Here is a 27,445-nt window from a genome sequence, read left to right as displayed (position 1 = left end):
TTGTGGAATTCTAGGAGCCTGCAGTACGAGACGCCAGGGACAGGAGCAAGAGTCCCGAAGGCGCCCCAAAAAGTGCATCAACTATCATCCCGAGGAGATCGAAATACAGCAATGTGGACGTGGCAGCACTCTGCTGCACATGTCGGGATCGGTAATTGTGGCTCATCTTTTGATGGTGACAGTGACCTTTGTGCTGGCCAATGCGTGATATGAGCACTAAACGAGTTTTGAAAATTAAGTTTGCACTAAATATGTGTTGAAAGCAAAAAGCGGATGAGACCTAAAGGACATCAGAATTTCTTTTCGAAAGAAATACGCAGTTTGAGTTTGTTGATTTGAGGTAGAAGTGAAAGCTGTTAGTAAACCTCTATCATTAAATGTGGTTAGAGGAAAAATCAAATATTTATTAGAAGATTCGTAAATGAGCAACGTTATACCGATAACACTATCGAGTTTATATCCTTATGTTTGTAGACAATAATTTGCAGGACGATTAGACAAAACGATAGCAAAACATTAATTATGTATGTATTTGTGCAATACGATAAGCATTTAAAACATAATTGTTTAGTCCAAAGCTTTCTAGAACGAGCTTTTTTTTAACAATTATTGATTGATTTCATCATTAAATATGAGAAGCAAATTAAAGAAACAGTGCAAAAATCTTTAAATAAATGTAATAATGAAGGTAAAACATTAATCAGTCGGATTATGTAAATAGTATCAAAAATATTCAAAATGAGCAAAATTCCTACCGATAAATAATTCGTTTCTTTCCTGTTTTTTTTTATCGTACAACTTAAATACTAAATAAACGGAGTTACTTTTGCACTCAACTGCGTACGCACAAATATTAAGTATTATATATTTTACAACCAAACTAAATCGAATTCACTGAACAAATGGAAGACTTGAAATACCCGACAGCAATGTAAAAATAACAAAAGCACATTAAGAACAAAAGCAAAACCAGAGAAAAATATGTAGGCAGTTATGTATATGGTTCACATCCAAATTTGAACAAAAGAAAACCAAGTTAATTATTATATAAATATCTGATTAGTTTTGCAGAAAACAAATAAAAAAAGAAAGAGGAGAAGGAATAATAATTTATTTTATATACATTTTTATACAAACCTCATTCATATAACAAAAAGCGAATGGCGAAAACCAAATCAACTAGTGTAATCGTTCTAATTATTTTAGACTATACAGTGAGTTCTTTGCGTTTCTTTTGTTAACTTATTAGGTCTACATAGAAATTTACATATCTATCGGAGTTCTGAAATAAAAAAATATTTCTTTTCCAAACTAATAAGCAACACTATATAAAAAACAAATTACATGAAACACTTACATATTCACACCTACACTCAATCTCACTCACTTTAAACACAAATAAACACTTACAAACATATACAAAATATAAAGAAAGAATATTTTCTGTGTCTTAAACTTGTATAAAAAATGTCTTCCATTACAAATACTTAACGAAAATGAAATCCAAACAAAGTAAAACAATTTATAAATCAATACCTACTAATTAACTTACACTAAAAATACGATTATATAAGAAAATATATACTAAAACATTTAACTCGAAAGTCATTAACCAAGCATACACAATTTCAAAAGTTTCGCTCTGCGCCCCTATTAAGCTTTAAGCTGAAAGAGGGCGGAGGAAACCCAAAAAAAATGGAAAAAAAGAACAAACATTCGTACACCCATTAGAAGGTTAGATAATGTAGGTAGTTAGGGCTGGCTAATCGACGGCACCGGCAGGAAGGGGAGCATGGAAAGGAGGATCATACAAGCATTAGAAGAAATATTAGCAGAATATTTAATATATAGTAAATATGTAATAAACCTAATTTAACATACAACCTAAACCGAGTAATCAATTGTAAGTCGTAACTCATAAGAGCTGTTTGTTAAACGTTGATAATGTCGATGGATTGGACGGTGTTGCAGTACGAAGGTAAGACACCAGTGCGTATGCGTAATCTGAGCTGGAGTGTGTGCATGATTGGATGATTAGTGATTGTTTGCGTGCATGGCTGGGAACCTTGACTGACTTTAAGTGGCGTGGGTGGGAATGTGTGGGAAACGACAAATGGAAATACCTGGTAGGCCACCGAAGGCAGAAAACAATACACACACCTTACAGTTAAGATCGCTAAAAAACAATTCCCCCTTTTTTTTATCCACTCTGCCGGTATCTTCCGGTATCAGCTGCATTCTCACTCACTCCTGTTCACCACAAATCCACTGTAAAATGGCATTCAATTCCTTCGCATAACTTCAACTCGAAAGTAACAAAAGTATTTATGTATTCAACTTTTTGCAAAACGAAAATTCCATATCAAACACATAAAAAACTAATTATAAATAAAACGAAATTGAAATCAACTGGAATATGTAATAATGTAACAATGTTCTGCAAGATTTTCTATGTTTGTTTATTTTTATAAGGAAATCGAATGTTTGTATATGTAGTCCATAATTTTCTAAAGGAATATGAATATATTGAGAAACACGAAAAAAAAACAAAGTAAAGTTTATTGGTCTTAATGAAATGGAAAACCAAAAGAAATATAATTAAAACTACCATTATTAACTTACGAATTAAATCAAATTTTTGACATGCGATTTTTGCTTTTTGGAAATCGTGCTTTTTGCTAAAAACAAAACCACAAGAAAAGAAAAACAAAACGACCTATTATTAAAATATGAACACACTTTTGCTCTCTATAAACCCTATATACAAGCATCTTTCTATATGGAATATTTATATACAGCCATCCGAAACCAAACGAAAACAAAAAAACTTATATATACCATGTAATAAAAAATGTCCTTGAATATTCATCTCTTTCACTTCACACGAGAAATCCGTAAAGTTTAATTATCATTATTTGCCGCTCCTTGCTTACCCTAATTTTTAATAATTTTATTTCGTTTGAGAGTTAAATTGAGACCGAGAAACATATTAGACAACAACTGACAACTAAGCATACAGTTATGGAATATTAAAAAACAAAAACATTTAAGGACTTAAAAGATATTTGAAAGAAAAGTCATCCTATCAAGTCTAATCAGTGTAAAAATTCTGTTATTGCTGTCGAACACACATTAAAATTAGACTAAAATAAACCCAAAGCAACTTTTAAATTGTACAATTGTTGTTCCATTAAATTTGTCATTATGAGATTTGAAAATATAAAAGTTTAATGCAAAAGAGAAACAGTATGGAATACATATAAATACGTACACACATGTATGTCATACACATTATGTATGTTCCAGAGATCCACAAAATGGCGGTAAATACCTATCAAAATTGTTCAAAAAAGCTTAAAATTTGGATAACAAAACATTTAATTTGTTTTACAAGCAATCTCACATTTAAATACGGTCACCAATGGCACATCTTACACCTATAGACAAGTCTTATGTTATTTTGTACGAAAAGTCTACAAAGAATTTTGCGTAATAGTTTGAAAGAAGTAAAAACTATTTAACATTAGTCAAAATAAACACACATTTGCGAAAGTCTAACTGTTAAGGGAAAAATAACAAAGTAAACCGCATACTTACATAAATTAATTATAAATTAATATAAACTTGCTCATTATTCTAATTACAAACTGGAAATTATAAGTAAATGGTATACATAAATAATATAATTAAAACCATGTTAAGATTCAACATTAAACAGGAAGACGAACAACTAAAAATATTATAAATACATAATATGAACGAAGGAACAGAAAAAGTGCATAAGAAAACAGAGAATGAAGAAATAAATGACAAAAAGTATTATAAAATATTTGAACTTCGATATTTTTCTTGTTGATGGGGTGTTTTTTTTGTTGAAAACTAAATTTTTTTGTTTGCTGCAAAGACTAAAGCAAAAGCCACATCGATGATTAGATGTACGTTGCATCATGCAGATGGCGCCATAAGATATGATAGTGGAGCCATCTGTGTTTAAATGTTTTGTTTAGTGATTGACATTAGTGCTGTGTTGACTCTGTCAAAAATTCTTAGTTTCTATAAATATTAGCCATATAAATATAAATTGGAAAGAAGTCTCAAGATAAGCATTTTAAGAAGTAATTTTTGTTCGCCAGCGCCACCTGCCGGCTAAGTTAGTCCAAAAGCTTTCTCCAAAGCTGCCAATTAGTAAGGGAAATGGCCGTGCAGGTGGCGCCAGTGTATCGTTCGCCAGCCTTGTCAAACATAACCCACCCACAAACGAAGCATCAAAATGCATTGCATTGCATAGGAAGCATCATTAATGACGTCCTGCACTTCCGGTACGCAATTACGCATGGCAAACACAAATCAAATGCCAAATTGCGATATAGAAGTCTGTTTTTGTGGCACGTGATCCTTTCCCAAGGATAAGCGCAAATTATAAATTTGGTAATCAACTAAATGTGGCATAACTGTTTAACTTATTTATAAGCCCGACGCATACACACACCATTTTACATAGAAACTTTTTAGACAAACAAAACGGGCCTGCAAGTATGGAGAATATTTGCACTCTATGTACTGTCAACAAAATTCAAATCAAATAAACTATAAATGTCAGTGGGACTGGGACTTCAGTTTCGGCTTGAGCTGGCTGCCATTGTGTTTGAGTTCGTGCTGAAATCGTTATCCTGTTACTTGTCATTAATTCGACCCTTCGTGCATATTGTTACTCCTGTCATTATTGCCCCGTATTGTTGCCATTTCAGCTCTGTGCGTCGAGCCGTTAAATTAGCCGCTTATCAATTATGTATTTGAATTTAATTGGCCAACTAGAAGGCTCCCGGGACTCGTTGGCATGCCTGCGTCTGGATTTATCATTGTAAAAAATAAATTTACTTGTGAATTAGCAAAATTTGATTGCATACAGATATGCACAATATGCCAATAAATAAAACACGTGTGCTTTTTGAAGAGTTAAATTGAAATAAATCTTGGGGCTCCACGGTGGCGTGCCTACTTGTTATGAACATAAATTTATTTTTATAATAAATATATAAAAAAAAATCAATATTTAAAATTATGGAACTAATCAATTAGAAGAAGAGCAACTATTGAAAATGAGTCGATACAAATAAACTATATTACTTTCTCGACATGCGAATTAAACAAATCCAACAAAGCCAACGGTTTGCATTTGATTGGGAAACAATTTGAAGAACGACTAAAAAGAATTCTTGGCTTTTTTGTGTGCGGCTGCAATTGCATTTTGTGTGATTTTGGTTATTTGTCGTGGTTATTTTGCTCGACACTGGCCCGCCAGTCTGATTTATTCATTAAATAATGTGTGGGGAGCCGACGTTACCCTTATCCCTCCTTTCGCGTGCGTCCTCATGCGTCATGATTTTCTACAAATAAATTGATTTCAGTTTTCAACATTAATTTAATAGTTGTTGTTATGGGTTGGCCCAGTGGTTTGGCCAGTGTTTTCATTGTTATTGCAATTGGCCTGGTTGCTGGTAACTGGGATCTGTTGCTGCTGATGGTTACATTTTGTAATTTCATTTCGCATGGCTCTGCGGATTCCGGCAATTGAGCATTATGCAATGCATTTACATATATGCATGAAACCGTTTAATTGCAATTCAGGAGATTTAATTTTTTCGATTTTGGTTTTAACTGTTTGCATTGTTTGCGACCAATTTGCAACAGCATTCCGCCATTTTGCGTTCGCATATCGAATGGTAGACACTTCTGATCCTCCTTCATATAATCGTTAACCAAGTCGAATTTTCCATTTACAATTTTTACGATGCTCGTCGTTAATAAAGCATATAATATGTTGGCCTCAGAACTCTCAATGCTACAGTGCCAGCCATAATTCTGCGCTCAGTTTTGCTGCGGCTTCTGCGGATTGCTTTCGCTTTTGTTGCTTTAACCGCTAAAAGCAATTTGCAATTGCACTTGTTTATGGTTGGAACTGTGCTCCTGGCGTTAATTTGACGTATTTTGCTTAGCAAACGGATCTGATGGGATTACTTAGTCAAGGGAGCTTAATGAATTGCAGGATTCTTACTTAATATATATAATATATATATAGTATATACAGTTCTGTGCATGCGGACAACTAATTTTGATGCCAATTCACTTATTACAAATAAATAAAGTTATAGCCGCTCTGATTTTAGGCCTGGTAGAGCTCGTTGAGGTTTCAGAAATCCCTAAATGGCTAACGGGTAATTTCAATCAAGGATCAAACTTACTTAGCTCCTTTAGCTCCCGACCATTGAGTTTTCCAAACTTTTCCCTGCCATCTTGACATATAAACAACCAGGAGCACGGAAACAATTTAATCAATCAACGCTGAACTATATAATAAGGCAAAAATCTGGTGGAATAATAGCCTGTTTGCCCTGCGAAAGTTCCATTGCGTAAATTGATAAATCCTTTAATGTTACGCCCACACACGAAGAACCTAGAAACCAGAACATGGTAAAGGGTACATCCATACAACGGTACTCTGGGGCGCGACACAATGACATACACACGGCCATAGGGTTATGGGTGAAATCAACTTTCGATTTCGTCGAAATAAATCCACTTTACAGATTGAGACGGCTGTGGGACGTGAGGACATGGGGGAATTTCAATTCCTTCTAAGCACGACGACAGGGACAAACTCATTGAACGAGAGCGAAGACAAAATACGTGCAGTGCGTTAGAGCTGCGTTCAAAAAAATAGCCCCAAAAAGATTGCTATTATAGTTTTAAAGTTACATTGAATATTTAGCATCATTAATTAATAAGCTATAAATATAAACCACATTTGTTTACTATTTATTTATGCAAAATTATTTGACATTTCACGTATCCTAAACTAATACAAGCTTATTTATATAGGGATTTTATATATTGATAAATCTCCAAAATTGGCAGGCGAATATAATTACGAAAATAATTCCGATAACGAATTTATTATTATTTGCGGTAATCATTAAATAATTAAAGAGTGAGAAACAATTGGATAACTAATATTTTGGCAAAAGCTGTAACCAGATTGAAGACGGCAGGATGTTGTGCTCGAATAATTGAATTCATCAAAGCTAACTCGCACAATTGTGAAAATGCTTGAGCCACAACCACCGCCAAATGCCTGAAGCTACCCGATTTCCCCTTTGAATTTAGTTCTGTAAACTTTTCGCTTACTGTGTGTGTGCGCTTCCTTTGATGACGAAGACAGCGGCTAAATTCGGCTAAAAGAATGGCGTACAAAAAGATTTGCGAATTGACAAAGTGCAAGTGGGTCTTGGGGCACGAACATGCCAAATGATCGGGTAGGCAGGACGGCACCTCATAAGGGAGCACGTGTGTGCGAGTGCCTCTGCCTCTAAGGACCTCCTCGGGCAGGCAACGAAAGACACACTAGCACACAGCGACAAACAACTCGAAAATCCATGTCAGTGTCACGTAGCAGAGTGTGTCCCAAAACGGGAACAATAACAACACCACCGGCAGCCAAAAGCAGCAACAAGGCTTGATAAAACAACAAGAGGGTGCTCGAGACGATAAAGAAACGGATACTGTCAATATGACTAAGCCTAGATACACTAATAGATTTCTTTGGAATAAGGACAAAGCCTTGATATACTAATAGATTCCTGGAAAGGTAGCATGCGAAAAGTTTATTGTATAATGATTATAAATATTAAATTTGACAGCTCGCGTAGGTAAGTTTTGTTGTAATGAAAAAATCATAAAACAACAATGAAGATTATTATAAATTACATTTTTACCAGAATCATGTATCTGAGTTGTTCACTTATTAAAGTCCTTACTAGAACTGCACCCTCTTCCATTTCCAATTTTATGCCCCTCATTGTTTTTCCTGCTGATTGGTGTCTTTGTGTTCTTTTTTTCCTATTCTGAATTCCTATTTGCCTTTATATCTAGTTCTCTTGTTCATCACAGCAACTCAAGCTTCATTGGCATGCCCAGCGTCTCAAGGATATTTCTGCTCGCATTGCGTATACGCCACGTTGCTCGCACCGTTGATTAAGTCGCTCGTTCTCCGTGCTTAATCAATTATGCGACGTTTGCAAATTCACGTAGCTGCTCGAGTTATTTTCGCTAATCACTGGAATACAATAAACTTAAGCCTCAAAGCCTCTAGAGAAGACGGACTTCATTCAGTGAGTCCAGAATGGCTTACGGTAGCTTCAAGTGGTTATATGGATGCTGGACAATTTTCCCAGCCCCTTCTGACCGGGTCATTTTTCATTCTGATGAAAATATTGATTTCGATTCTCTTTCACCCGCCTTCATCCGCGGTCGACGTGATGTTGATGTCTGTTTGTCAGTCTAACGATTGCTCCTTCAGTGGTTACCTAGCCCTCAATGAAAACGGGCAACTTTCCCCCGATTACATTCGTTTGCCATCGACCCATCAGTCCTCATCCTCGTCCTCGAGCCCGTGCCCCTTCAAAGATTTATGAGTTGTCCGCCTCGAAGTTGGGGAGGCAAATGAAATATCGCCAGTGGGCAAATATTTGTGATACGGAAGGCGCGTGATTCGATCAGGAGCCAAACGCAACGAGGTGAGCTCGGAACCAAGTTCCACTCGACCCGAGCCAAATCAATGGCCAAGCACCGAGTGCACCTGCGAAGTACAGTGGACCTAAAGGGCTAGTTAACCTTCTTCGGGCATTAAGTCATTCAAGTCTTTTGTTAACTGAAATAAATATGTAAAATTATAAATTTAAAGAGAGATGTACAGCTACTTAATCCATTTACACGCAAACACAAAAATATTTATATTAAGGAATATTAAAAATGTATTCATGACTTCTGAGTGTACACCACGGTGTATTGTTTAAATATTTAACATTGCTTTGCTTCTGCAATGGCGACTCCTGGCTGACAGGTAATAAGGTCATCAAAACGCTCGATGCGGTTTTGTCGACTGATTTATGAAGTTGTGTGGTCAGCACGGAGCAAGACAAGCCAGAAGCAAGATGGTAACGGGGTTGGTGGCTTTTGGGGGGAGGGTGAAAAGTGCAGCCAGCCAGCCGTGACAACTCAATCGAGGACAGCGCGCATACGCCACGTTGTTCGCAGTCACCTTTGGGGAATGGAACGGAATCGGTATGGGGATGCTAGGGATGCCAGGGATGGCAAGGATGTGTCGCTTGGCCAGTCACCGATTTCGCCTTGTGCTCTCCTCCTTCCGGTTGCGTTTTTTGGAAAGCGATTTATAAACGTTGCAAGCATAAATAAACAAACAGATGCTCGAACAAAAATAAGACCAGGGAGAACACCGCATAAAGAACTGAATGGCAACATGTGCCTGGCCTTCGTTTTTCGCGCTGTATTTATTTACTTTTGCTCTTTTATAAAATATTTTTTAATGCAGCCACAGGGCTGCCAATTTGTGCAGATTTATAGAGGCTGCCAACGTCATGGCTCCCGGGAATAAAACCGACAAAAAAAATACATAACCAACGCTCTCTGTTGACAATCGCCACAGGAAGTGGGCAAGCAAGTTGCCAAGGATGCCAGAAATGTGAATGTGCATGGTTGTTGCTCGTGCTGCTGCTGTTACAAAAGGGTCATAACTGATTGCTGCAAACACTTACGGGGGGAGGAGAGAGCCGAGGATGAGGTGGAGCATGAGGGGTTACAGGACATTCGCCGGTTGACTGGACAGCAGCGGCCAGCGGAGAATAACGCACGAGCAGGACAAAGGACGAGGGACGATGACAATGCTGCGCATTGAATGAGCATTTGATGGCTGTTTTTACAACGACTCTTGGGCATTCGGGTTACTGGTACCTCAAGAGCCCCTCGAACAACATCTGAACAATTTTAGAGTTTGCTTAGAAACAATTTTACGGATTTTCCCCAATGTTCTGCATCGGTCAGAAAATGCTGCTCATGCATAATGGCTTTTCAATTCTTAATTTAAACTCTGGTAACAAGAAAAAATTGTGGATATATTTTAAACCTCTATAATACACTTATTTTGAAATGGTAATAATTTAAATATTTTTCTTTAATAAGCTAGAGAACAGTTCAACATAATTGTTCTCTCTGTATTGCATGTACGGAACTTGATTTTAAATATTCGTGAAATAACCTCGGAGCCCCGAGAGTATTTGTGTCAGTAAATATTGAGGGGATAATAGATTTAGGGTGTTATGCCTGACATGTCTGTCAGCCGTTGGTTGTTGTTTTCCTTGGTTTATGGTTGTTTGTATTTTTGCGCCGTGGAGACTGCAATGGAATTTCTCTGCACCCATCGTCTGGCCACCGCTGTCGTCATGGTCATCATTAACATTGACCAACGTCATCGACATCGTCGCAGGATGTGGTGCAATTTGTTGCTGCTGTCGCTGTGTAAGTGGGCGTGACTGTCTGCCAAATATGAGCACCGGAAATTAGCACACAACTGCCACGCCCCCGCCCTGATATGAGGGCGAAAATTGAATGGACATCGGACAAACCCCTGGCCGTATAATTACTTTTGTCCCTGAGCGGGGACCAAGTGCTTTTAGTGGCCAACAACTGCCAGCAATCCATGCCTGATGACCCGGCGGGATCACCGGATCTTAATTAACAAAGGGCCTCAAATTAAAGGCTAATCACCCACTTGACCACTTTGTCTACTTGACCTGGCCCAAAGAGTTCGCCTTCAGCTCCAGGGTATGCGGTCATGGATTTATGATGCATGGCAATCAAGCTGGGAACTACTTTACAAACTTCACACACACTTCAGCAGGAGCACAGCTTTCCAGTTTTTCATTCCCATCAAACAAACATCCTTGGGAAACTAACAGCAAATCATACAAGTCATACGAAGACTTGGCCTTATGTTTTTGTCAAAAGTGATTAGAAATAATAGTGGTAAATAATTACGTATTTGTGGAATATATTAATTTCATATTTAATTTTGACCCTATCGTTTAACTGACTTACTCTTCACAATCCACGCTTGAAATCAAGAAATAATTCAGTTCTTGTCGAGCGTTCAGAGAGGGAAAAGTTGTAGAGTGCGAAAAACTTTCTCCACATATCGCCAGGACCAAGGAAAGTGAAGGAAAAATGCAAAGCCGAGCACAGAGGCAACTTGCGTGCTTTTGTGCAGCGTGCTTTTGTGAGCGGCAACTTCGTTTGCGTCCATTTTGAAAATCAGAAATATGCGAGGGTGTGCGTTCCGCGTGTGTGTTTGGCATACATTAGCATCTCTTGTGTGTGCTGCATACATTTAGGCGCAGTGCAATGCGGTGCACAATTGCTTATGAAATTGAGCAAACAAAATTGTGGAATGATGTAAAATGGCAGCTAATGAGCCGTGTTGCACTTAGAGGTTAATGCGAAAAGGGCGAAACTTCCTGGAGTTTGATTTTACAGTTTTAAAAAAAGCTTTGTTATATTTTTATATATCGAACTGCATTTAGGTACAGTTTATAGAGAATATTTCTTAATTACAATTTAAAATCCTTCCATAATTAACGATTTCTGTACGTGTATTTTTAACTTTAGCTTTAAAAGAAAACGTAGAGTTAAAAAATATTAATGAAGCCATGAATAATAATAAAAACAGCTTCCCCTCTTCAGCTCTCTGGAAGGAAACAAACTCATTAAAAGGTTGCCGGCTAGTCAACCAGTCAACAACTTTGGGCCACAAAACAAGCCATTAAAAAATGTTTAGTACATCGACTATGGGAGAGACAGCCACAGAAAAAGCAACAGAAACGACAGCCAACTGCCAAACAAGTTGATGGTGGGCAAAAAAATAGAAGCACAAAATTGAAGGCAAATGTTTAGTGGAAGTTTAGCAGAGTGGCGAAAAGTTGGAGCAACAGCGAAAAAACACGAAAGTCCCCCGGGCACATTTGAGGGGTTTTCCGCCCCATCCCCAACCAATCACCCTCACCTGTCACCTGTGCAAAATGCCGCCAACGGCCGAAAGTCCTTCATCCCCGTTTCCTCTGCTCGTGTATCCTTTTGTGCCCTGTTCATGTAAATTGAAAACAGTCGCCAAACGGCATCAAGAAAGCGAATGAGGCAATGAACTGGGCTTTGTGCCCTTGTGTGTAAATTAAAAATTAACTGTCGTCGGGGATAAATTTTCAAATTGTATGAACGACACGAATTGTAGCAATTGTTTGTTAAATGAATTCATTTTTTTGAGTCGAACAAATACACACGTTATTCAGGAAGTTAACTGGTCTGTATATTGTCAAGAGAAAGAACTTTAAAATCCTGTTTATATTATATACAAAAAAAAAAAAAAAACAAATTATAATGAATTTATACATATATTTTAAAGGTGCAAACATTCTTCTACACTTAGCACTTACATAATCTGGTAATAGTGGCAGGCTACAGATGTGTTTTCCTCCCACTTTTATAAATTTTCGTTCATATACTTTTACATAGATTCTCAGAGGGCAGTCGTGCATATCTAGAAATAAACTTCAAAGCATTTAACATCTGTCCATTGACCAAGAACGCCCCGACTCGCCGGCGATGTAATCTACACAATGGCATGGCAGAGTTTTAATTGCTATGACACAGCCAAGACACGGCTGACTGGATAAGGGATACCGAGTGGTGACGAAGGGATCGGAATAGGGATTCGGACTGGGATTGGTTGCGGCATCGGCTGAGACCGCTTGCCGTTGTCGTTTTCTAATTTGATAAAGATAAAAATCATTTAGTAAACGCCCTCGACGATGTCGCCGTCAAATGTGCATGCCCCTGACAGACGGGCAGGCCAAAGGACGGACACCGAAAACGGGACACACCCATTCTAGGACACGCTCTCGCAGCTCCTTGGCTGCCGCTTAATTGAATGCTCATTTCAACGAGGTCCAGCTCCTCTGCTCTGCAACATCGCTGGGTTTAATTGCATTTTTATTTCATTTCCCAGCAATTATCGCAAGTTCGTGTGCAAATTCTATAAAGCAGAGGAGAAGAAACACGGAAAGAAAGCTTATCTACAATTAGCTCGAAATATATAAATAATAGTCATATTTATTGATTATGAAAATCAACAGACCGAATTTGTTGTATCTATAAGATAAGCTGCAACTTTTAAAACTTTTTTTTCACACACAGAATAGGTTACTGCAATATACAAAAATTAAAATATACATCATTAAAACACGTATTTAAAACTGCTATTAAAATAATTATGTATCCTTCCTAGGTGATTTTCTCGCAGTGTCGAGTTCAGTAGCTTGAAGCGTTGGGGATGTGGCACCTGCAACATCCCAAAGCCAAGAGGTCAATCGTGTCATGAGTGTATCTGGGCCATGTGCAACTAGTTAGCAGCTTGTGTGAGTGTGCTAAAGTGTAGTCCGGTGTCCTGCGAAACCGTAATTAAAGGTAGCCAGGACTTTTAGCCAGCTCCTTGCCAGTTCCTGCTGATATTTATTGTCGTAGCTGCGCTTTCTGCCCTCTTATTGTCAGTGCAAGTCCAAGTTGCTGCTGTTGCTGTTGCTGCGAGTTGTTAGCAAAGCAATTAGCATGAGTTTGTTATTGCAACACACGGCAAGCAGTCGGCAGAGGATAGATAGAAAGTTGCAGGGGACACGGCGACCATGTCCGGCACCTCCTGAAAGTTTTACACCGAACCCAGGGGCGAAATGCGCCGCACCGAATGCCAGCAAATACGAATTTAATTTATTTACTCTGCAGCGGGAAAAGTGCTGGCAAATAGCCATGTAGCGCTTAACACTCCATAAACAAATCACAAGTAACTGAAACTTATGAAATAGAGATGTACAGACTAATGGCAGTGCAATTGGAAAGCGGAAACGTGATTTCTACTGAATGAGTTTTTAAAAAATTGGGGTGGTGTCAATTGAAACACATGATAAAACATATCAATCTTATCTAAAGTTATAAAGCTATGTGACCGATAATAAATCTAACCAATCAAATAACCTTAATGTAGGTAATGCTTTGAAATGAATAGCCAAGGAAAATGACCCGACCTGTCGTAAAGGCTTGTTTTCAAAGGACACCTCACCCCTTTGATCTGCTATCAATCATTTTCCAATCAGTTTTTCTTACGCCAATTCCCTTTCATATCGAGCTCCATAGGTTTTCGAACCATGGCTTAGATTTAGTGCAACTTTCGCCTCTAGAACCCTAAAGTCTGAGCCATCTCATCACTTACTTCTTTCTTTCGGGGTAACCTTCAGCACCTTTTAAGCCGCTTGCCATGTCCTTCAATGCCTCAAAAATCCCATTCAACCACCACCTCCCGGCGGAATCTGTTGCTTTGTTATCCTGGCCCTCTTATATTGCATTTTATTCACTCGATGGGGAGTTCCTACTCCGCTTGGCTGCATTTCCTTTGGGGGAAATGGGGGTTTGATTTTGGTTTGCTGCTTTTGCCACCGCCAGCTTCATCGTGGATTATGCAAAAAGTTTTTCATTAATGTTGGATTTAGATATTTTTTCACGCTCTGCAACTCTGCTTCCTCAGCCCTCCTGGTGCGAGCATTTTTTCGCCCAGCTTCCTCGATTTGGGCTCCTCATTTCCCCACAGCTCTTTTCCCAAATCCGCTTTTTTCCTGCGTTTTGGTTGTTGACAACGCAACTTTGGTCCCAGGATACGTTAACTTTTGTGCACCACAGCGTGCTGCAGCGCCGGGCTCAGTGCAATGAAAGTTGGCACCACAAAACACAGATACGTTTGGATAGATAGATAGACAGCTAGACAAACACTTAACAACAGAACCCACAAAGATGCCGCGCAGCAAATTTGCTTCACAAGTGATCTGGCAAATGGAGAATGAATTAAAGGAAAACCCACAATGATTTCGAATGGCGTTTAGTCCGGGAAAATGCTGTAAATAGATTTTTTTTAAATTCAAAATATATTTTCTAGTTTGAATATCGACACAATACCACTCATCTATCAATAATAACCATTTTAAAGATATTTAAGCAATAATCAAAATTATTTAGTGATTTGTTCTTCAGCCAATTTTTATATGTAAATGTTTAATTTGATAAATTCATAAATTATGTTTATATATATTTTTTATTAAATTGTTTGAAGATACCTATTAGTTCAGTGCACTGCCACATGCCGTTTTTGCCACATGATTTTTTTTTTACCCATTGCAACATAACTTGGACCTTCTTTCTTTCCCTATATATATTTATTCTTTTTCCGTATCTGGTCGGGGTTGTGTGGTTGTTTCTTTGGAGACACTTTTGCCGCTTTGCAGTGCAAATTGTTGGGTTTGTCGTTCTTTTTTTGAGTTTTATTCTTATGGCATTTTTTGTGCGGTTTTATTTTCCTTTGTGGTGTTTTCGATTTATCTGCAGGCAAGGATTGGGGGACGGGGGGCCTAAAAGGACCCATCTTCTTTCGCGTTTCAGCATTTATTTGAGTGTGTAAACTTTTGCTACTTGAATTTTTCGGGGATTTTCCTGTGGCAATTTCACAGTTGGCCATGCCCCATCCCCACATTCCCCCTAACGTTGCCAACTTTGATAGTTTTGTCAAAAGTTTTTATTGCGATTTGTTGCAGCTGCAAGTCCAAGTCTTGTAAAAGTAATGCTTATCCAAAACGAGAAGCAAAAATGCTGGAATTCCCCAATTGATATTTTTGTGTGTTAGATGAGGAAACATTGAAGTTTTCAAGGGCATTTTGGCCGCCATGTTGTGGGCTCTCTAAAATATCGTTTGGGGGCTAAGTGCATTACATGTTGTACTTAAAATAGTAGTAGCATAATAAGTTATTTTGAATACAAACATAATTTGATGTTGCCAATAAAAACTTCATGGCCAGTTTACTTCTTAATAAATATTTAGTAAACAACTATGACAGCTGGAATAATTGATTTGAAATATGACATTTTATATTTAGACAATTTAAATTTGTAATTATCTCATATAGATTTGAAAAGTAAATAATTGAGGTCGAGAAAGGCGATAACTTAGATTACTTTCACCTAATACGAATGTTTGGCTATATTAATAAGATACTCCCTTCACTTGTTATCACAATTCTCGATGACCACCACATCGCCGTAGTTTGGAGGCGGTGTCTCCGGTCGTATCGCCCCACTTTCAATCACATCCGTGTAGAATCTAGCCGTTGATGTTGGCGGTTCGGCCGGGGAACTCGGCTCCCGGTCGCGACTGGTGAAGAGGTTACTCCGACTGAGGCGCCTTATGAGGGTGGCCGTATTCTGATTGATGGTGCGGTAGTACTGACTGCGGGCTGGACGACCAAAGAGCCGGGACACAAAGTTGTCCTGCGGTCCGTAGGGTTGTCGAACCACGGCATTCGATGGAGTACTACGAGGACGCTGGGGATTAGAGCGCCTGGGGTTGCGCGTACGCTGTGGTGACCAGGTGTGGATAGTGGGAAGGCTATCCTGCGAAGGGTTCAAAGGAGCTGGGGGAAACAAACAAGGAAGAACTCCATCAAATATTGGTCCATCACCTAATTGAGCAGACCTACCTGAATCCCCAGTGGCCACTTCCGGGTTGCTTTTCTTTTTGCGCATCTCACAGCAACTCTTGAGGCACAGGGCAAAAGTAATGATGAAGATGACCATGCAAACGCCCGTGGCACCGCCCACCACAAAGGCCAGCTTCAAATCATCCTCATCGTAGGTGTGCGTGCGTATGATTTCATCTTCCAATTGGGAGTTTCCGCCAGCCAGGAGTTCATGACTCACACGCTCCAAGCAAATGCGGTATCTTAGGCACAGTTTCTCCCGACTTCCCTCACACACATCACTAAGGGATGACATCTTCTCGTCGTCCTGCTCGCTGTTCTGCTCCTCACTGGAGTCCAGATCCCGCCAGATGGACAGCACGGATTGGGGTCCTCGGGTGCTGGGCTCCAAGTACTCCATGCTTTCGAACTTCTCGTTTTTAATGGGAAAATTCAAAGCCTCCGCATCCTCCTGCTGATCCTGAACCTCCTCTTCCATGCAGTTGCTCATGAAAATGGCCACTCCGCGCTGTCGCAATCCAGTGGCCACTTTGGCCAAAGACCGATCGCAGTTGAACGGATTTTCCTCAACATTCAGTGACGCCAGATTGCGGGGGGCATGGAAATCCCCGGGACTTAGGGTTAACAGTAGATTCTGTGCCAAATCCAGTTGGCGCAATTGGGGCAGGGCACTCAGAAGCTGGGTTCCAAGTTGATTTACCTGCGAGTTGCGCAGATTGAGAGAGCGAAGCGATGGACTTCTTAAAATAGGTCCTTTTCCCAGAGTGGACAGCTTGTTGCCTTCCAGATTGAGGTGGATCAGTTGATTGTTAGATTCCAGGATATGTTCATCTATCTGCTCCAGGCGATTGTACGAAAGATCAAAGTAGCGTAGTCTGGCCAACTCCACAAAGGCATCCCCATAAAGTGTGTGAATGGCGTTGTGGGCCAACGTAAGATTGAGCAGATGGATGGTGGTCTGCAGGAAATCACAATAGAGTAAAAATAATTATTTTTGTAAAGCATTAGTTGTCTACGAAATCGTGGAAAACAAAAACATTCGTGTCACCATTATTTCCCATTTTATAACTTACTTTAAAGGAGTCATCGTCAATGGTGGTTATATCATTGTAGCTCAGGTCCAAAAGCTCAACCGTTGTGGGTATTTCTATATTGGCGCTTATCAAGCGCTTTGCGCTGCACAAAGAAGTATATATAATATAACTCAACCGAATTAATTCCCCAAATCCGATGACAACTCACCTGCATACTGCGCGATTGCGCTGGGCGTGTAGATCACAGTGGCAAACAGTGGGGCAAAACATCTGCGACTGGGTCTTGCTCCTGCAAACCTGCAGAAGAACACAGAGCAACAGGCCTACGTAGAGAAGGATCTGCTTAAGACCCAGCCACATTTTGGGTTTTGTAACACATTGCAGGGCCATAGGCTGAGTTCAAATACTATTTGCAGCGATTGGAAGAAATCTTCTCAATTACACTTCATCGCCATTTTCGAGATGGTTGGTTTGGGAATGCTTGGTAGTTCTGGACTGACTGAGTCTTGTCTCTCCACTCACTTCATGACTAACAGTTGAGCTGCTTTCCAGTGGTGGGTTACCTTACTTTAACTGGGTTCCGTCAAAATATTAAAGAACAAATTTCATCCGATTATTAATGTGCTCGGCTTGTGCTCTACACTTCCACTGCAGATAAGATAAGCGTTTTTTTTAGTATCTAATCAGCTGATGCGGCTATGCTCGTGTTTCGATGAAAGAGCGCCAAGTTTCGGCCTTTCATTTGTTTGGAAAATGCAGAGCTATAAAATTTGGGTTAAATTAGTTGCTTGCCATTTCCTTATCATCAACTTATTGGGTACTTTTCTTAGTGTTAATATATACTTATTTCTTTGACCTAAGCGATAAAATCAATCAGTTAAGACGGTTACAGAATCTAATGTTAAATAATCGCTTATTGTAGTGCTTGTTATTTCCGTTGTTAGGCCAAATGATAAAAAAACCGGGGCAAAAGTCAATGACTGAGAATTTTATTGTACAAAACAAAAACGAATTTTAAGCGGTTTATAAAATTGATAGGCCTTTTTGACCTTGAAGTTTATTGCTATTTTTACAATTGAATCGGACACTTGTACATGGTATTGAGTCGTTTGACATCGGTATCACTCATCATCAAGCGCTGGCCCATTTGCTCCTGACCCTCTGGATTCAGAGCCACAATGGTCGCTTCACCATTTACTGAAAATGCCAAGGAGCTGTAGTGTAGGATGCTTCCGTAGTCATAGGGCTGATCGAAGTCTCCCACCTCGTCCTCTTCGTACTTGACGAAGTTCTTCTCGTGACCCTCGGAAATGTTCTCCTCCACGATCTTTACGAACTCATCTCGATTCGGAGAGCACTGCTGATGGTGGAATCCCAAAGTGTGAAGCAGTTCGTGTTGGATGGTTCCCAGCTTGAAGCAACCTGTGTCCAATGCGCCAGGCTTTAGTTTGACAGTTCTTTCTCCTGGCTGATAGCCCACTTTGGAGCTGCATCCTGAAGTGGACGGAAGCACAAAAACATAGTTTTCCTCATCCTCATCAGCAGGCACAAATCGAATACAAGACGAATACTCTATGAATTGCATGCCAAGCTTTATGTATTCCACATGAGGAGCATCTGAAAAGTAAAATTGTAAATAAAATTAGTTTTGTAAATTAGCCATCCAAACCGTATCTTACCAAACTCCTCAGATATCCTATACGGAACTGTGGCGTTTGGCCAGCGTCGTGTCTCGGACAGCTGTCCATTCCGGGCGTAGTCCACATCCATATCACCCTGGAAGTATCCTGCCGTCAGCTCTGGATCTGTTTCCTCATAATGGGTATTAAAGGGTGCTGGGAAAATGCCAGAGCACAGAGTGCCCAGCAGGAACAACTGAAACCAAGCACCAATCATTTTTGACTGAATTAAAGCGAATTAACGGCTAATGTACTGCTAATTATCGCAGAATGTTCGCTATTAAGAACTACTTGTGATTGATTGGCGATAAGATACCTCGTAATATAAAAAAAAGCTAAAATGCGAATTTTCCCACAAAACGGTGTGTGCTGAAGCACTTCCAACCGCTGTTCCTAAGCTTATGAAAAAATTGCTGATCTGGTTCTTAAAAATTTGTTGGGCATCTCACTGCCAAAAAAAAAATCAAGTCATATTATATGTATTTATATGGATTACCATATTATCATCTAATCAAAAATATACAATACAGTTGTTTGTTTTCTGAAACCCAAGAAGTGTTTAGGATTACAATGCTTCAAGGCGACAATTTTTTGTTTTTTAAAGAGATGTCTGAGTTTTCTCCGACTGGACAAGTTGATCGTTAGCCAGCGAAGCTCGAGGCTACTTAGCAGCTCAGCTTGCGCTTCCGTTTGGTCACAGTTCCAAGCTCAGTCCCATTCCCAGACCCATTCTCATTCCCATGGCAAGATGTAATGGCTGAAAGTCCACTTGTCCGCTTTCCCCCATTTCCCTCTAGTGAATCTGCTTCCGCACTTGGTTTGTTGGCTTTAATTTATGGCCATGGCCAGACGATAGCGCCTGAGTCTTCGACTGAGACTTCCACTGCGACTGCAAAGGCGCCTTCTGTCAGTCAGTGTGGGCGTGGCCAGTCGTCGTCACATCCGCTGTTTGTCAGGGGTTGGCTCTGTGGGCCCACTCCATTTCCACTGCACATCCCATCGTATGATCACCGCAACGGGCAACAAAAATGGAAACTTTTTCCCACACATTCTCAGCTTTTGCCGCTCGGGATTTTTCAGTTTTCAGCTATAGCCAGCCGGGCTGGTCCGTCGGAAATAGTTAACTTTTATGCGCATTTCAAATCGGAAAGTTTTGCATTCAAACTTTATTAAAATTACGCTCGATGCACGTCCAATTGTGCCTGCCATCCAACTCCTGAACAAATCCACTCCGAACTGTTGGTCGCCATCTTCAATGCCATTGTCGCGAAGGTCCGCAGAGGTTGGTTTTCTTTGTTGTAATCCCGTTCCGAGCTAACTGGGCATTTGGACATGGAGCTGAAGTAGGACACATTGGATAAGTTTAAGCCACTTAAATTACGATGCTGCCCGATAGGAAACACTATACTTTTATCTATTCCGTCTAAAGTTTAGAATAGAGAGTAAAGCTCAAGAGTAGTTATACTTTTAATAAAATACATTATAATCAATATTATTCCTTAATTATAAATATGTTGACTAGTAAAGCTGTTACCTTGTATACAAAGAAAAGCATATATCTGATTCGAATTCTTATGTTAAGTACATTTTTTGGATTTTATAAAATATATTGTAATTAAAATAAATTGAAGATATTTTAAATATTTCTGGGAAATAGATTGGGGTACCGTCCTAGGTAATTTCGTAATTATCTCGAGGCAAATTCCCCCACTAAATTTGAAAGTGCATTCCATCTTCCTCCATGTGGAAAGTAAATTCTGCAGTTTTTCCCCACTGCACATTTGCATTGTTGTTTTGACTGCCGGCGCCTTTTTGTGCCCATTCCCGAATCCCTGTCCCTCTTTAACCCCGCTCTTGGCCAACAGTTCCCGCACTAATGACCGACATTGCTTCCTAATTACAAAAGTTTTGCATGCACTCGCTGCAAAAGGGTGGATGGCCGAATTGCTTGCCGAAAATGGCCAAAAAAATACAACTTTTAAGTTTATTTTATGTTCTTTATTTAACATTGGAGCGCTTAAAGTTGAGCTTTTCATTTGGCTTTTAGTGGCCATAACTAACGACTCCATTAACCCAAGGCGGCCGCAATACACATGTTTGAGCAGTAAAAAAGGGGGTAAGCCAAACAGCAACAAAATTTGCTTGACCGTAGACGAGAAGCACTAGCACTCAGTATATTCCAGTTGCTCATATGTCATGTGACACATGGTGACCCAGGAACTGGCCGGATCCCGATCCTAGGGCCCACTCGTTCTGCCCATGGGCCGCACTTAATGATAAACAATGCTTGCGGTCAGTTTAACAAGCCGCGCTATTACCCTGCCACTCAGCCGCCCTTCGTCCTTGGACCACCACCCCTTGCGGCAGGACCAACAAGCCCACCCGCATAACGGGTGGACAATTTACACGCTGAAACTGAACGACAGCGGAAATCGGGTGGCAGCGGGTGGACTCGGTGATACCTACCTATTGATCATTATACCTTCGAAAAACGTCAAATCTAGTTTCTTATGGCTGTTTTGAGCGCATTTTTAAAATCAGTCTTACAAAAGTCGTTAATAAATAAATAAACTGTTAAGTGCATTAATGAAACAATGTCATTTACAATTGCTTAAATTCTAAATACACTTCTTTAAAAAATCTGCAGCTTATCCATACATACATGTGTATAACACCCTTAAAGTCCACGATTCCCTAATAATTCCACAACAAGTATAGAAGGCCAACCAAGGAAAAGAAGAAGCGACAAAAACAGCATGCTTAAAAGAGCAGTAAATGAGAATTTATCCACTTGCTGACCAACGAGACGCCTCCATTCCCATCCTCGTCCTTCAGTGCCACGCCCCCCATTCGCAGACGGAGACACAAAAGCCGGGGCGGAGATATAGGGGGTGTATAACTGGCGGACACACGCACATCGTAAAGTTTTAATCGGATGTTGTCCAGCTTTACATGACGCCATCTACTGGCTTAGAGTGCAATATCCTGTGGCACGCGATAACATCGAGCAAAAGAGTTGGGTGGCAGTGGCAGTGGCCGAGACCTCGTACAAAGGACGATGGGAGGGATTTGGGCAAGGGTGTAGGGGGGCGTTGCCGGGGTGCGAGAGCGGCCACCCTTGTTTATGCGAAACGCCCGGCCGAAACGCTTCTGGCCCTTTGCTTTTTGACGGCATTTGGCATTGCCACTGCCACGCACAACAACTACAAGGATCCGCCAGGATGCCCAGCACTTCCATCTATGGTCCACAAAGTCGGCACAGTTTCGGGCCGGGCTACAGATACAGTTATACAGATACAGATGCCAAGGCTAAAGCCAAAGCAACAGCCGCTACAAAGGCTTAAAAAGCGCTCAACACGAGAAAAAATGAGCGGAACACTGGAAGGGAGAAAGACAAAAGGAGGTTCTTTTGAAAGCCGAATTATTGTGGCTCTGCAAAGCACTCAATTGTTACAGTTTTTTATCCAATGATAAGCCTTTAGTTCACTTTTATTGAAGGTTTTATTTACAATCTATAAGCAATCGAATTTTTAGCAGGGAAGAGCAAATATCTTTTATTAATTATAAATATTTGCTTTTATTTTATTTAAATTGGGTATTTATAAGTTTGTACATTTAATTTGCTACATTATATATACTTTGCTAGGCTTCTTGTTGTTGACAGAATTTACCTTTGCCAGGAGAAATATCAGACAAGGGGCGATGGTAATTTAAATTTATAAGAAATATTCCCACGATGGCTTTATCATGCATTATTTTCACCTTAGCCTGTTGGAGAACTTCGACGTCAAGTCAGCATGGCGACAAGCCTCATAAACAATACATTGTATCCTTGCCGGCAAAGTGCATTCAAAACGGAAGTGAAATGTGTGGCTCTCGTTGTTTTCTGGACTTTGGTCAGCCGCTTGGCTAGACGCACACTTGGCTGGATGTCCAGGATTGTCGGGATTTTGCAGAGCGGAGTGGACTTCAGCCATTACACACGAAAGCAACCCACTGAACCACCAAGGCAACGAACCTCGTTGTCATTGTCGTGACAGGAAATTAAGATGAATGTGGCGAGCAAACTGCAGTTTCTACGCCGGGGCACCAGCTCCTCGTCGCTCGATGGTGTCCTTTAAATTTCGCCCTCAGCCCGCTGTTGTGGCCCTGTTGCCTTATTGTCGTTTTTCTATTCGGTTAGACAAGCGAGAGACAGACGGCTGCCTCTTAAAATATTCATAACACAAACTGTTGCCACTATCTCCAGTGCGGTCCGCAGCGGATGCAGGCGGACCGGCACAAATGGCATCGCTGGGAGTAATCCGGGAAAGCTGGGAAAGCTGGAAAAGCGTGCGAAAGTTGCGCGTTTGAATTAATTGATTTTTATGAATTTGTTAAGTGAGTTTTTCATGCAGCAGTTGTCAGAAGGGAGTCTGCTGCGGCTGCGGAAATGTTGGCTTTATAAAAAGTGCAAAAATATGTCACGAATTAACAATGCTTTAAATGACAGAAATTTGCGAACGGTTAGTAATTGATACGGAAATTTATTCTTGTTTTTGTAGTTTCCCAATTTCGGTTATGAGCTGAATGCTTGTTTAAATAATATAAACAATCACTGTTAATCATTGTTTGGTGCTCATTAAATGTAGAATAATAAATCAAACTTGACATGCTTATGTTTGTAAATGTGTAAATGTAACACTAAAATAAATTGTTATACTGCGTTGAATGGAAAACATAAAATATTAATTTAGTTACACAGTAATGTTGTAATGTTAAAGAATAAATTAACGTGGCCAGCCTGCTAGTGTAGCATGCCCAAAATGAAACCTTCATATTTAATCGCACAAAATTTTTGAATAACAATTTATATATTTTAAATAAGTTTATACATTTAATTGGATTGTTTACCGTTGCTTACATCATTACCTGCGCTTAATAACCCCCAATAAGCCCCAATTCCCCGGTGGTGGTCCTGAAAGTTGGCTCAATTATACGAGGACAAGCCATTACATCGTAAATGAGGCAATATTAATGTGAGACTTTCAAATGTTTCCGTTTGGCTTGGAACTGGAGGGTAATAACTTAATTGAGCCATTGCACGCATGGGAGACTTCATTTAAAAGTTGAGAAACTGTCATCGTCTGTGCTCCCGTCTAATCCCTGGTGCATATATAAGTCGGAGGAGAGCAGCCATTATTCAACAGTCTTGACTCCATAATGGTTCGTTACGTGCCCCGGTTCGCTGATGGTCAGAAAGTAAAGTTGGCTTGGCCCTTGGCGGTTTTTCGGTTAAATCACATATTCTGGCCATTGGATCCGAGCACGGGGAAATGGGGCCGATATCTGGACAAGGTTCTGGCTGTTGCGATGTCCTTGGTATTTATGCAACACAACGATGCAGAGCTGAGGTACTTGCGCTTCGAGGCAAGTAATCGGAATTTGGACGCCTTTCTCACAGGCATGCCAACGTATTTGATCCTCGTGGAGGCGCAATTTAGGAGTCTTCACATTCTACTCCACTTCGAGAAGCTTCAGAAGTTTTTAGAAATATTCTACGCAAATATTTATATTGATCCCCGTAAGGAACCCGAAATGTTTCGAAAAGTGGATGGAAAGATGATAATAAACAGATTGGTTTCGTCCATGTACTTAGCAGTTATCTCACTGTATCTAATCGCACCCGTTTTTTCCATCATTAACCAAAGCAAAGACTTTCTATACTCTATGATCTTTCCGTTCGATTCGGATCCTTTGTACCTATTTGTACCACTGCTTTTGACAAACGTATGGGTTGGCCTTGTAATAGATACCATGATGTTCGGAGAGACTAATTTGCTGTGTGAATTAATTGTCCACCTAAATGGTAGTTATCTGTTGCTTAAGAGGGACTTGCAGTTGGCCATTGAAAAGATATTGGTTGCAAGGGATCGTCCGCATATGGCCAAACAGCTAAAGGTTTTAATTATAAAAACTCTCCGAAAGAATGTGGCTCTAAATAAGTTTGGCCAGCAGCTGGAGGCTCAGTATACTGTGCGGGTTTTTATTATGTTTGCATTCGCTGCGGGCCTTTTATGTGCGCTTTCTTTTAAGGCTTATACGGTAAGCAAAAAACAATAAAAATAATTAAACTCTGAAAGTTCTCTTAAAAATGAAAATACCTATAGCTTTTAATAACTTTTTTAATATTTCCAACAGAATCCTATGGCCAATTACATCTATGCTATTTGGTTCGGTGCTAAAACAGTTGAGCTGCTTTCTTTAGGACAGATTGGTTCCGACTTGGCCTTTACTGTATGCCAAACTATATATTTCTGGTATCTATTATTATGTTTTTTTTTCCATACAGACGGATTCACTCAGCACAATGTACTACCTTACCCATTGGGAGCAAATCCTGCAGTACTCTACAAATCCCGGCGAAAATCTGCGACTACTAAAGCTCATTAACTTGGCCATTGAGATGAACAGCAAGCCTTTCTATGTGACAGGGCTAAAATATTTTCGCGTTAGTCTGCAGGCTGGCTTAAAAGTAAGTGGGAAATGAGTGCAAAACCATTTCATTGTCTGCTCTTTTACAGATTCTGCAGGCATCCTTCTCGTACTTCACATTCCTCACTTCGATGCAGCGACGACAAATGAGCAATTAAATAATTCACATTTTTTTAATGGCACACTGCCTCCTTCTGCGACTCTAGTCCGCTGATACAAATGATTGCATATTAAAAGTCAATTATTGGTGAATTAATTTTAATTAAATTAAATTGATAAAAGGAGCTGGCTTACACGCATCATTGACTTTTCCTTTGCTCTTTTTCCGTGTCAGTGTGTGCGTGTGTGGGAATGTGTGAGCATGTGAGAATGTGTGTATGTGGGGGGTGGCGGCGCCTGGAAATATGCAATAAAATATTCATGATTTCTGTGCAGCAAAAACTTGCAGAAAGTTAATAAAACTTTTGCCACTGCTGGTGGGTAATGAAATTAGAATATCGCAAGCATTCCGAACGCAAAGAGCCAGAAAAAAATATAAATTTTCAGCTTTCCATGTTTTGCCATCTCTGGAAATGATCAGCGGCCATTAAGCCGGGCTTGGATGGCGTCTCTGGCGTAAGCCATAAATCTTCAACTTCAGTGGAGCCTCTTCCCCCGCTGCCCTGCTCCTGCACCCACTATGTTTCAATTTCCTCTGGCACGAACATTTTGGTAAATTAATCCATTAAAGTTTCGCCATGAAAATGCACAAAAGTTTTCACATAAAAAGCCCATGCATCCCGCTCGCACCGCTGCTGTCGAGCTCAGGCTGTCTCTATCTTCCGCCCATAACTCCCTCATAAGAGGAAGTCGAACTTCGACAGGCGTCGCGCTCATTGATAATTAGACCCTGTCGACGTCTCCATGGTCGTCGATTTAGGGCTTCGACCCGCCCCATTAGCCAATTTGTACTTCATTAGCACCGTGTTGTTCGACTGGGCTGGTTGCCGGCACTCTAACTAGCTGCCTATCTCGACGACTAATGAGTTTTATTTATCCTGAATATAGATAGGGAAATGGGTTAGTTTTATCACGCTTGAAGTACTCACTACCCAGGAACACACTTCTTGAGTTCACTAGCTTCATATAATTCAATAAATTTGGTAGGTTTGGTTGTGCTTCAAAAGTTATAAAAATCACTGTCGACTGCTGTTCAATAAAATGTATAATAAAAAATTTAAATTGGACAATTTAAATAGCCTAATGAATGAAAAAAGACACAGTTGTCAAATTATAACAACAGTTCGTGTTTGAAATAACTCAATGCTGAATGAAGACCACAAATACACCGCATTTATTCACAGTCGCCACTCAACTGCTGGACCGAACTATGCATTGACTGCAAGTCGAAATAATAACGTTTAATTAGAACAGACAGTCCGGGGGTAGACGAGGTTTTTGGGGGAGCTAAAATATTCCAGTTATGGACTCCCAGCCCCTTATCATTCCCTCTGGCTTTGCTGAACTTTTGTGCTAACCACTGGAAATTTTATATTTATGCTTGTGTTGCGTTGCCAACTGCAGCTAAGGCCAAATGCTCAAATGTATAGTGGGGCTTAAGTAAATGCTGCAAAAGTTTTTAGCTTGTAATTATCATTAGCGATATTGTGTCTAAACTTTTCAAGCCGCGCATGGAGCAACAGCATGCGAATAAAGTAAGGCGGGGATTCTGGCACATCGGGAGATTAAAATTTGATTCGAAGGCCTTAAATCAATTACAGACGCAAGCGAAAAAAAAAACTTGATA

The 27,445-nt window shown here is 40.0% G+C and overlaps 4 protein-coding genes across 5 annotated transcripts in view; 2 read left to right on the top strand and 2 right to left on the bottom strand.

The window, feature by feature from the left end:
* The window catches only part of LOC6732445 (voltage-dependent calcium channel subunit alpha-2/delta-3), a 37,846-nt gene extending 34,017 nt beyond the window's left edge, over positions 1 to 3,829 (top strand). For both annotated transcript variants that reach the window (XM_016178232.3, XM_016178231.3), the window contains one exon: positions 15 to 3,829. In XM_016178232.3, coding sequence (XP_016025088.1) covers positions 15 to 208 — 194 coding nt within the window. In that variant the 3' untranslated portion in view covers positions 209 to 3,829. The remainder of the gene's footprint in view (positions 1 to 14) is intronic.
* An 11,291-nt stretch (positions 3,830 to 15,120) lies between these two features.
* Positions 15,121 to 18,041, bottom strand: LOC6732444 (matrix-remodeling-associated protein 5). The gene is made up of 4 exons (XM_002079529.4): positions 17,715 to 18,041; positions 17,546 to 17,648; positions 16,473 to 17,430; positions 15,121 to 16,406 (listed from the first exon to the last, which is right to left on the bottom strand). Exons 1-4 carry the CDS (start codon positions 17,894 to 17,896, stop codon positions 15,997 to 15,999), a joined length of 1,653 nt encoding a protein of 550 aa, XP_002079565.2. The 5' UTR covers positions 17,897 to 18,041; the 3' UTR covers positions 15,121 to 15,996.
* A 487-nt stretch (positions 18,042 to 18,528) lies between these two features.
* On the bottom strand, positions 18,529 to 19,426 carry LOC6732443 (seminal metalloprotease 1). The gene is made up of 2 exons (XM_002079528.4): positions 19,186 to 19,426; positions 18,529 to 19,123 (listed from the first exon to the last, which is right to left on the bottom strand). The coding sequence occupies exons 1-2, from the start codon at positions 19,400 to 19,402 to the stop codon at positions 18,576 to 18,578; spliced, it is 765 nt and encodes a 254-aa protein (XP_002079564.1). The 5' UTR covers positions 19,403 to 19,426; the 3' UTR covers positions 18,529 to 18,575.
* Positions 19,427 to 24,339: 4,913 nt separating this feature from the next.
* LOC6732442 (odorant receptor 35a) lies at positions 24,340 to 25,943 on the top strand. Its single transcript, XM_016178233.3, has 4 exons — positions 24,340 to 25,269; positions 25,366 to 25,461; positions 25,517 to 25,699; positions 25,749 to 25,943. Exons 1-4 carry the CDS (start codon positions 24,388 to 24,390, stop codon positions 25,815 to 25,817), a joined length of 1,230 nt encoding a protein of 409 aa, XP_016025086.1. The 5' UTR covers positions 24,340 to 24,387; the 3' UTR covers positions 25,818 to 25,943.
* The last annotated feature ends 1,502 nt before the right edge of the window (positions 25,944 to 27,445 follow it).

This window comes from Drosophila simulans, chromosome 2L (assembly GCF_016746395.2).
Source record: "Drosophila simulans strain w501 chromosome 2L, Prin_Dsim_3.1, whole genome shotgun sequence".
NCBI lineage: Eukaryota > Metazoa > Arthropoda > Insecta > Diptera > Drosophilidae > Drosophila > Drosophila simulans.
This window is presented reverse-complemented; position numbering and strand designations above follow the sequence as displayed.